The 11,216-nt window shown below is 34.8% G+C and overlaps 1 protein-coding gene across 1 annotated transcript in view; it reads right to left on the bottom strand.

Annotated features, from left to right (window-relative positions):
* Positions 1-11,216, bottom strand: part of CEP290 (centrosomal protein 290kDa) — a 185,412-nt gene that overhangs the window by 157,656 nt on the left and 16,540 nt on the right. Inside the window, exons 6-11 of the mRNA XM_006870704.1 lie at positions 6,917-6,970; positions 6,307-6,327; positions 6,030-6,182; positions 5,465-5,647; positions 4,604-4,693; positions 1,386-1,508 (exon numbers count right to left, since the gene is read on the bottom strand). Of these exons, the coding sequence (XP_006870766.1) occupies positions 1,386-1,508; positions 4,604-4,693; positions 5,465-5,647; positions 6,030-6,182; positions 6,307-6,327; positions 6,917-6,970 (624 nt within the window). The remainder of the gene's footprint in view (positions 1-1,385; positions 1,509-4,603; positions 4,694-5,464; positions 5,648-6,029; positions 6,183-6,306; positions 6,328-6,916; positions 6,971-11,216) is intronic.

Genomic DNA, 11,216 nt, shown 5'->3' on the forward strand with positions numbered 1-11,216 from the left:
CTATGAGTCGGTTCCGACTCGATGGCACCTGACAACAACAACAACAACAATGTGAGGCACACCCCAGTCACTCTACTACAAAGATTGGTTTAAGAGATAATACTCAGGAAAAAAGGAATTTCAGAATTCCTTAATACCTGATTTTTTTTATGACTCCTTATATACATGAGTCTTCATCGCCTACCCAATTCAATGTTTTAACTATTTTGTGTCTTTGTGTGTTTGTCCATATTTTCTTTTATAAAATTTAATTTTTCCTTTTCTAATATGCTTCTCAAAAATACTGTCTCCTGTAATTTATTCCTATAACTTATTCTTCAAGTATTCCTCAAATTTTCTTTTTTTAGACTATGACTAGAAAGCACAGATGATAAAAGTGGGACTTCATTCTATAAAAGTAGTGTATTTTTACTAAAAATAAAATATTGATGTGGTAGTTTCAAACTGCTATCTTATTTCACATTGATGCTTTTGAGTTGTGGTGTTGGAGAAGAATATTGAGAGTGCCATGGGCTGCCAAAAGAACCAACAGATCTTTTAGAAGAAGTGATGCCAGAGGGCTCCTTGGAAGCCAGGATGGCTAAGCTTCGTCTCTCATACTTTGGACATATTGTCAGGAAGGACCAGTCGCTGGTGAAGGATATCATGTTTGGTAAGATGGAGGGTAAGAGAAAAAGAGGAAGACCCCCAACAAGATGGATTCGCCAGGTGGCAACATCAATGGACTCAAGCATGGCAACAATTGTGAGGTTGGGCCAGGATTGGGCAGTGTTTCATTCTGTTGTGCATTGGGTCGCTATGAGTCGGTACCAAATCAATGGCACCTAACAACAACAGTATATCAGCACTGAATCAGAATAGTCACAGTATAATAATCTTTAATAATAAAGTATTTAAATATATTTAAGTTTCTAAGTTTCCAGTAAAATTTCTCATGAAATGAATGCCAACTTAAACAATGGGTGTGTTATCTACATCAGTATAAGAAAGGAAACAAAATAATTTGATTCCTAATTCTAACCCTAACTCTACACTTAATTCTAAGTGTTTCTTAGAGTTGGATGGTGTAAAAATTTTTTTAAACATTCTGCAAAAAATGTTATTATACTAGTGGCACAGTGGCAAAAGTGCTTGGTTCAAACCTGCCAGCCACTCAGTGTGACAAAGATGTGGCAGTCTGCTTCTGATTTACAGTCTTGGAAACACTGTGGAGGCAGTTCAACAATGTTTGATATGGTTGCTATGAGTTGGAATCAACTTGATGGCAGGAGGTTTAATTCAAGTCACTAGATGAGGCACAGGTTAAATACTATGACAAACTTCAGAGTTCTATTATTAATACAGATCAAACTAATAGATAAACCAAATTTGCAGATGGTTTTTACCTGTTGTAGAGCCATAACATTACTTTTATCAGCATCAAGTTGGGCATTTTTAAGTTTCTCCCTCAAATTATGTAACATTTGCTGATATTCAATAATTTCGTCATCTTTAGAAGATAAAATTAACTAGAAATAAACAAAATAATGTATGTTACACAAAAGTAAAATGAATAAAATATTCCTTATTTATGGCGAATATTCTAACATATGCCTATAATAGTAGCAGATTTCAAGGAAATACCAAAAATTGAATTATATGAAATAAGAAAGTGACAATAACGTCAATCTTTCTTCTTTTTTGTGCTTACCACTTTAAGTAAGAAATGTATGAAGCATGTATAGCATAAAATTTTGTTTTTTCAGAATTCAATCTTTAAATAATCTCATGTTTTTAAAACAATTTGCAAGCAAGTTATAAATACACCTATACAACTGCAAAAAGTTTTATGAAATTGTTTATGAAGAAAACAAAAAATCCCGCTGGAAAACATAAAAATATGTTGAATGAACAGAGAGGCATGTCATTTTCTATGGAAGGATTAAATATAACAAACGTTAATTCATCCTAAATAAATCTATAAATATAAAACTTATACAAAAGAATTAACAATTTGAAAAACAACTTGTTGTTTCTAAAGGTCACATAAACAATATTCATAAGGAAAAGTCTAAAAAGAGAGAATGAGAAGAAAAGTTTTTTTCAGATATAGAATTGATGCCTTTGAGTTGTGGTGTTGGAGGAGAATATTGGAAGTGCCATGGGCTGCCAAAAGAACTAATACATCCGTTTTGGAAGAAGTACTGCCAGAGTGCTCCATGGAAGCCAAGATGGCCAAACTTCGTCTCTCATACTTTGGACATATTGTCAGGAGGGACCAGTCACTGGAGAACGATATCATGTTTGGTAAGGTGGAGGGTCAGAGAAAAAGAGGAAGACCCCCAACGAGATGGAATGGCCAAGTGGCAGCATCGATGGACTCAAGCGTGACAACAATAGCGAGGTTGGCCCAGGATTGGGCAGTGTTTCTGTCTGCTATGCATAAGGTCGCTATGGGTCAGTACCAACTTGCTGGCACCTAACAACAACAATAACAACAGTAATTAAAGTAAATATAGATGGTACATACTTGCTTTAATTACTGTATGTTTATGAATATCTGAAAAAAAAGATAGTCTTCTCATTCTCTCTTTTTAGATTTTTCCTTATGAATATTGTTTATGTGACCTTTAGAAACAACTTACCAAGTTCTAGATGCTACATAAGGAGCTCTGGTAGCATAGTGATTATGAGTCGGGCTGCCAACCTCAAGGTCTGCATCTCGAAACTACCAGTGGTTCCATGGGAGAAAGATGAGGCATTCTCCTCCCCTTAAGATTTACAGCATCAGAAATCCTGTGCAGGGTCACTATGATTCAGAATCGACTCCACGGTACATAACAACAACAACAACATAGATGGTATATATAGATCAATCAGTATATAACAGAAGAGAGTTCAAAAATCATTTCAAATGCAATAGGAATTGGGTAAATATGTAATAAAAATAGAAATAAAGATAAATATTCAATAAATGGTATTAGGACAGTAGTACAGTGTCCGCCCCTACATGTTTATCTTACTCTTTATACCACAATTATATGTGTTGTAAAGATTTAAATGTTAACGATGAAACCAGAAAGTATTATAAGAAAACAAGAGAAAATGATTTTATACTCAGAAGCCTTTGTAATTATGACACAAAAACCATTTTAAAAAATTAAATTACCTACACAATATAAAAAGAAATATATCATAGGGAAAAAATACAATTAAGTCAAAAGCTAAATGAAAAACTAAAGAAACACATTTGCATTTTATAGCATAAGTACAGTTTACCAATTTATTTTACAGATTCACATTCGCAAAATAATATAAAAGGCTATTCATTAAAAATAATTTCTAATAACAAAAATTGAAAACCTGTCAATCAATAAAGAGCAAATTAAGTAACATATACAACTACAAAGAAAAGTTATAGACATTAAAAAGAACAAAGCACTACTATGTATACTAATATGAAATAATTTAGAGAGATATAAAGTTTAAATGTAACATGCTATCATTTCCCCTCCCTACAGTATTAAATATGTTACACACAACTGTTTATATCAAGGGTTGGAAAACTATGGTCTGCATGTCAAATCTAATGTACCCTCTATTTTTACAAAGTCTTATTGGCAAACATTCTTACTAATTAAATTACCTTGTTGTCTATTGCTGCTTTCACAGTACAGCTGAGTAGCAAAACAGGGACCAGATGATCCATAAAGTCTAAACTATTTACTGACTCTTTACAAAAAGTTTGCCAAGCCTTGATTAATTCTATATGACTTATTGCTATGGCTAATGTTTCTGTTTAAAATACAGGTTATGTGAGCTTTCAAGATTATCACCAATTCCAAATACCCAACAAAGTCCAGGTAGAAATGATAATTATAAAAATGCTAGCTTTGAAAAAAAAAATAGCAGTTCATTCACCATTATCTTAGAACATTTTTCAAAACATATATTCACCATGATCCCAATTTCTGAAATGGCAAGACAGGGGGATTCGGTTGAAGTTGGAGTGGTAAGGACAAAGATACATATATATTTTACAAAGGTTTTTCAAATGATTCTGATAGATCCTTTTTCTTACTCCCATTCCAACTGAACACTAACTGTGTGATTAATTTGACATGGAAAGTCATATTGGAAAAACTAAAATTTAACCTGGATTTAATATAACTAATATACACAAGATAACTTGTGAATGATACGAAAAAAATTGTATTTTATTTAGAATCTTCTGTTTTAGATGACGATGATATTTCAGAGTTAGACATTAATATTTTAAAATCTTTCTCATTCAATTATAAATGAGCTAGAGGGCTATGTGTGGTGCTGTGGGATAAAGCACTGGACTGCTAGTAGGTTTGAACCACAGTTTGGCAGTTCAAACACACCAGTCGCTCCTTGGAAACCCTATACAGGATCGTCATGAGCAGGAACCGACTCAACGACACTTAACTACAAAGAAGGCTATATAAGACAGCTCCTAGGAAAAGTTTTTCTAGCTAAGAAATATACAATATACTAAAAAAAAAATGTCATTAAGTAATATAAGGCCTTTAAAGAAAATTAGGATACTTCAATCGACAATACAAAATCATAAAGCCTTTATAACAGTTGAGAAAAGCACCTTCCATTCTTCTACTTTAGCATTGACAGCTACCATGACTGGATCATCTTCTTCATTTTTTGCTTTCAAAAGTCCTGTGAGCTCCTGCACCTAAAAGGCAATAATCAGTTTAACAACTGTTGTAAATTGGTACAATTTATATATATACATACGTTAGATATACATCACAAATTTATATTTATTATTAGAGTAGTTTTGTAGTGAGGATCCCTGGAGCCACCGTGGTTAACCACTTGACTGCCAACCAAAAGGTAGAAGTCAGCAGCCACTTCACAGGAAAGAGTTGGCCGAGTCTGTTTCTGTACAGATTTATAGCCTTACAATCTCCATGGGGCAGTTCTACCTTGTCCTATAGGGTCAATACGAATTGGAATCAACTCGATGACAATGGGGTTGTGTTTGTACTGAGAGGTAACATTTAACGGTTTCTGTAGTTGGAGTTGCATTATTTGCCACTACCATATAATTCCATTGCTATACACTTCCATTAGAATCCTATTTTTAACCATTAGTCTATTTTTAAAGGTTTATTTCCATGTAAATAATAAGCAATATATGACTTTCCATGATATTTATAGTAAATGTATTATAAATCACAAGACTTTTTAGTTTCTTTAATAGAAAATCCCCATAATCGCTAGCTTTAAAGGACTACTGTCGATATATTAATTCAAGGATCATTTATATAACCTAAATGAGATAAATCAGAAGGTTTGTGTGAGGGGTTTAGAGAAGCACATTTGGACAAATCTATCAGCATGGCAACACGCTGTAGTAATCAGACACAAAAATTTATATCCTAAAAAAAAATTACTCTTAATTTAAAATAAATAAATAAACTATTCTAGTAGTAATTCTTACTTGAAGCCGATAATGCTCATTTTCTTTTTTTAACTGATCCATGACATTATCTGTTTGATGTACAACTGCTTTCATTCTATTATATTCATCAGTCATCTTTTCCATTTCCTGTACAGATTCCTCTAGGTTTTTTCTCATTTCTTGGTTCTGAATGTCAATTTTCTCATTAGCTTCAGTTAAAGTCTAAGAAAGTTAGACACTGTGATTAATGGAAATTTTTTTAAGAATCTGAAATTTAAATTAGATGAAGATTAAATGAAGTCATATGTGCCCATTACAGCAAAGTTTTTATACACTTTCAGTATCAATTAGTACTGACTAAATAAATCAAACTAAATATAAAGGAAATGTCAGACTAGATCTCAATTCTTAAACAATGTCCAAGACAAGCACATATTAAGAAAAAATGAATAAAGAATTACATCAAAGATGCAAATTATTTAAGATTTTACAAATACACAGCTGCAGATTGATACTGAAGCATTTGTAGGACTAAATATTAAATTTATGTTATAATTAAAGTTTCACAGAATCATTGTTTTGAACTGATTTTTATCAGTTTTACCTGAATTTCATCTAGATATTGTACAAGTTCATAGTTTTTTTTAGACAGCTGTGATCGGTAGTCACTGTCTTCGCCTCTTCTTGATAGAAGTGTTTCTTTTTGTGAATCTATTTGCTTCTGATAGTCAATAATATCCTGACGAAGTTGCTCATTCTGCAGATAGACAAACATCACTTTCTATTAAGAAATTATCAAAAGTAATAAAGTGATCTCCTTTAAGCTGTGATCTCAAAAGCTATCTTTAATTCCCAGCATTTTTCCACGCTTACAACCTCACTTTTTTCTTTAGACATTTGTTCTCCAGAAAAGGACAAGAAAAAGGTAATTAATAATGATAAAGGGAACACATAAATACAACTAACAAAATAAAGATGGCAAAAAAACAGGAAAAATTGAGATATATTATTTTAGGTAACCAAAGAAAATAAGAGTAATACTTATCAACTAAACCAAAGAACATTTTGATTCTGTTTAAAAAGATAAGGACTATCAAAATTAAAAAATAGATAAACATGATAAACATTATTTGGCTCAGAAAAAAAAAATAATCAGAGTTCATAAGATTTTATAAAAAACAAAAATTTTTAAAGTATCTAGATAGAATACAATAGGAAGTGAAATTCATTCATATACTAAATTAGTGAACTAACAAGAAGAGAATGGCATACATATACAAAACAGTAACAAGATTTACCTACATAGATGAAGAGAAGAATATTGTACTTACTGGTCACTTTCCAATATATTTTATCTATCCCTGAGAAAATCAGCCCATTTAAAAGACTGGTCACTTAGAAAATTCCAATTTGGGTTACAATATAAATTTATGAAAACATTTGTAGCAACTCTTCTTGTTGAACCACCACAACTAAAATCTTTTTACCAACCTCTCTTCTTAATTTGCTGTTTTCATTTTCTGCCTCCTCATTTCGAAGAGCCAACTAGAATTGTAAAAGATAAAATTAAATTTAGCAGCAATCCAATCTAAGGCCAAGCTTTTAGTTTAAATAAATTTAGTTTTTAAATCCTCTCTAGTAAAGCAGGTAATGTTTAACTAAGAACATCTTATCTATCTAAGATATTCAGACAAAACTTTTTGAAAACTGTTTAAGAATTAGAAAGGATCAAACAAGATGGGCTTAAAAAGACACTAACATGAAATTAATGTTCAGCTTTTGTTTTGCAGCAGGACTTTAAAGACTCCACACACACCTCTAGCAGCTACAGAGACATCAACAAGTTCCTTCCCCAGGAACTACACTACACATATATTGTTTCTATTTTATATAAGCAGTATATTAATCATACCATTCCTGCTTTTAATACATGTTAGTGTTACGTCTGAGGCCTGATGTAGCACTGCAGGATAAACACTGGACAGGAAACCATATGGTTGATAGTTCAAACCCACAGCAGCTCTCAGAAACAAGATACAGGGTTGCTGTGAGTCAGAACCAATTCATGGCACACAACAAAAACAAATTGTTACTTTAGGTTTTATGTGTTATTTGGAATGATTTGATAAGTTATTTTGGGGTCTAGGAATGCTCACAAATGTTTCCCATATAAATTAATGGGTTGTTTTTTTGTTTTTTGTTTTGCTTTATGCTATTTTGGCTTACAAAAGGTTTCATATGAACTCTCTACTTTTGGATAGTGGGCTAAGCATGTACAATGTCTGACCTTTGATTGCACCTTCGATAATAGTGTGGTGGGGTGGAGGTAGGTGGGTGATTAGCTTAGTAGAGAAAAATCTTATTACAGAAACAATATTTAGATAATAGTTGTTACTATTGTTGTTGTTGTTGTTAAGTGCCATCAAGTTGGTACCGACTCATAGGGAACCTATGCATAATAGAATGAAGCACTGCCCAGTCCTGGGTTAAACTCACAATTGTTGCCACGCTTGAGCCCATTGATGCTGCCACTTTGCCAATCCATCTCACTTGGGGTCTTCCTCTTTTTCTCTGACCCTCTACCTTACCAAACATCATATCCCTCTCTAGTGATTGGTCCCTCCTGACAATATGTCCGAAGTATGAGAGACGAAGTCTGACCATCCTGGTCTCCAAGAAATATGTGTTGGCTGCACTTCTTCCAACACAGATAAGTTGGTTCATTTGGTAGCCCACTGTATTCTCAATATTCTCTTCCAGCACCATAACTCAAAAGCATCAATTCTCCTATGGTCTTCCTTATTCACTGCCCAGCTTTCACATGCATATAAGGTTACTGAAAATACCATGGCTTGGGTCAGGCGCACCTTAGTCCTCAAGCTGATATCTTTGTCCTTCAACACTTTAAAAAGATCTTGTGCAGCAGATTTGCGTAATGCAATACGTTGTTTGATTTCTTGGTCGCTGCCTCCATGACTGTTGGTGGTTGATCCAAGAAAAATGAAGTCTTTGACAACTTTAATCTTTTCTCCATTGATAAGGATGTTGTTTATTGGTACACTGGTGAGGATTTTTGTTTTCTTTATATTGAGATGCAATCCATACCGAAGGTTGTGCTCTTTAATCTTCATCAGTAAGTATTTTAAGTCCTCTTCATTTTCAGCAAACAAGGTTATATCAGGTTATAACAAGTTGTTGCTATTAAGTGCTGTCAAGTCAGTTCTGACTCATAGTGACCCTGTATAAGAGTGGCTGGTGAATCTGAACCCTGACCTTGTAGTTCAAACCAACCTTGTAGTCCAGTGCTTGTCCTACAGCACCACACCAGGACTCCAGATAATAGTGCTGACTCAATATTAAATTTCCTGAGTATGATTATTATATTGTGGTTATGTAGAATGTCCTTATTTTCAGACGACAGATGCTAGCTAAAATAAGAGTGCTCCTTGGAGGCCAAGATGGCCAAACTTTGTCTCTCATACTTTGGACATATTGTCAGGAGGGACCAGTCACTGGAGAAGGATATCATGTTTGGTAAGATAGAGGGTCAGATAAAAAGAGGAAGACCCCCAATGCGATGGATTGGCCAAGTGGCAGCATCGATGGACTCAAGCGTGGCAACAGCAGTGAGGTTGGCTCAGGATCAGGCAGTGTTTTGTTCTGCTGTGCATAAGGTCGCTATGGGTTGGTACCGACTCGATGGCACCTAACAACAACAAAGTGTCTTGATATCTGTAATTCTCAAATGGCTAAGCAGAACAAGGAGGAAAATAATATGCTGGACTGCAAGGTTGATTTGAACCACAGGTCAGTGGGTCAAGCTCACCAGCCACTCCTCAGAAGCCCTATACAGAGTTGCTACAAGTTGGAAACAACTTGAAGGCGCTTAACAATAACAACATAAAATGACACAGAAAGTTAAAATAAAAGTGGCACAATGTAAACCAATAGGGCATATGGAAGTTCACAGTTTTTCTTACACTCTTTATTAAGGTATGAAATTTTTCACAATAAAAGTTTTAATTTTATAATAAAGTACTTTACAAATCTTAGAAGCTTGCCTATTGTTATTATTTTCTGAGAGTTAAAAAACATTCACCATGTGTTTTGATTTGAAATTTTTTAACAAGAACAGTGAGGTAAGAACTTAACTCTTGAAGCATTTAATGCTAGAGGGCCAAACTTCGTCTCTCATACTTCAGACATATTGTCAGGAGGGACGAGTCGCTGGAGAAGGATATCATGTTTGGTAACGTGTAGGGTCAGAAAAAAGAGGTAGACCCCCAGCGAGATGCACTGGCAAAGTGGCAGCATCAATGGGCTCAAGCGTGGCAACAATTGTGAGGTTGGCCCAGGACCAGGCAGTGTTTCGTTCTGTTGTACATAGGGTCGCTATGAGTCAGTACCAATTCGATGGCACCTAACAACAACAATCTCTTTTTCTTCTAGGTTTCTCAAACACTAAACTTTGTATTACTTTCACTCTTCCTCTTTCACTTCTTATTAGATACTTCTCAGAGATCCACTGTACAATCTATGCCTCTTGGGTAATCCCTTCTTCCACAGCTTTAAAAATATCTATGCTGGTGACACCAGAGATGGAGGCAGAGATGAGGACATGGAGAGAGGGAGCAGATGAGGACTCTAGAGTCATGGGAAAAGAGGGACTGAGTGCTGGAGGCCAGAGGCAGGCATGCAGAATGTGCCCTTTGGCTGTTTAAATTATTACATATTCTTTAGTGTTTTTATGTACATCTCTCCACCACTTCACACACACACACACACACACACACACACAAGAAAAACAGAGGGAATGAAAGCAAATACTGTTTGATGATGCATGGAGATTGTAATCATTGCAATGAAATGATGGTGTAAAGCTGATGTTCTCCCATGTAAACTATACTTCAGTTCACACACACAAAATTTAAAATGAAAATATCTATGCTGAAGATCCACAACCTATTATTATTCACCCAAGTGTCTTTTTTGAATTCCTGATACACAGATACCTTATTTGGTTATTTCCACAGAGATCTCAAATTCAGCATGTGCAAAGCTAAAATAATCTCAAACATTCCCAAATTCCTCTAGTGTTTCTTCTTAAAGAATGGCACGATCTACCTATCTAGTGACCTAGCACAAAAAGTTGGTGGACTCTACATTACTCACTCTTCTTTCACAACCAATGAGTATACCCAATTATAGCTGTTTCTTTCAAACATGTTTATGTCTCTTAAATTCATCACTACTTTAATTGGGCCATCATCAAACTTGCCTGAATTAGTAAACATGTCTCCTTACCATCTCCCCACCTCGTCTTGGAAACCTTCAATTCATCATTTGAGATAGAGTAAACTTTTTAATGTATAGATCCAATCATATATTCTGAACACATTAGAAATCCTTCATTTGATCCTTTTAGGAAAAGAGCTAAACTTCAAAAAATGGGCCTTGCTTAGCTCTCCAGAAATTGATGGTGCTAATACTGGAAGGCAGTATTTTACAGTAGCTAGGAGTATAGACCCTTGGGTCTAATGGTCTGGATTCAAATCCTAGGCTAACCTCACAATCGTTGCTATGCCTGAGCCCATCGCTTCTGCCACTGTGTGAATCCATCTCACTGGGGGTCTTCCTGTTTTTCTCCGATGCTCCATTTTAACAAACATGGTATCCTTCTCCAGGGACTGGTCCCTCTTGACAACTTGTCTAAAGTATGAGAGACAAAGTCCGGCCATCCTGGCCACCAAGTAGCACTCTGGCTGTACTTCTTCCAGCACAAATATATTTG

Source organism: Chrysochloris asiatica, unplaced genomic scaffold (genome assembly GCF_000296735.1).
Source record: "Chrysochloris asiatica unplaced genomic scaffold, ChrAsi1.0 scaffold00149, whole genome shotgun sequence".
Classification (NCBI taxonomy): domain Eukaryota; kingdom Metazoa; phylum Chordata; class Mammalia; order Afrosoricida; family Chrysochloridae; genus Chrysochloris; species Chrysochloris asiatica.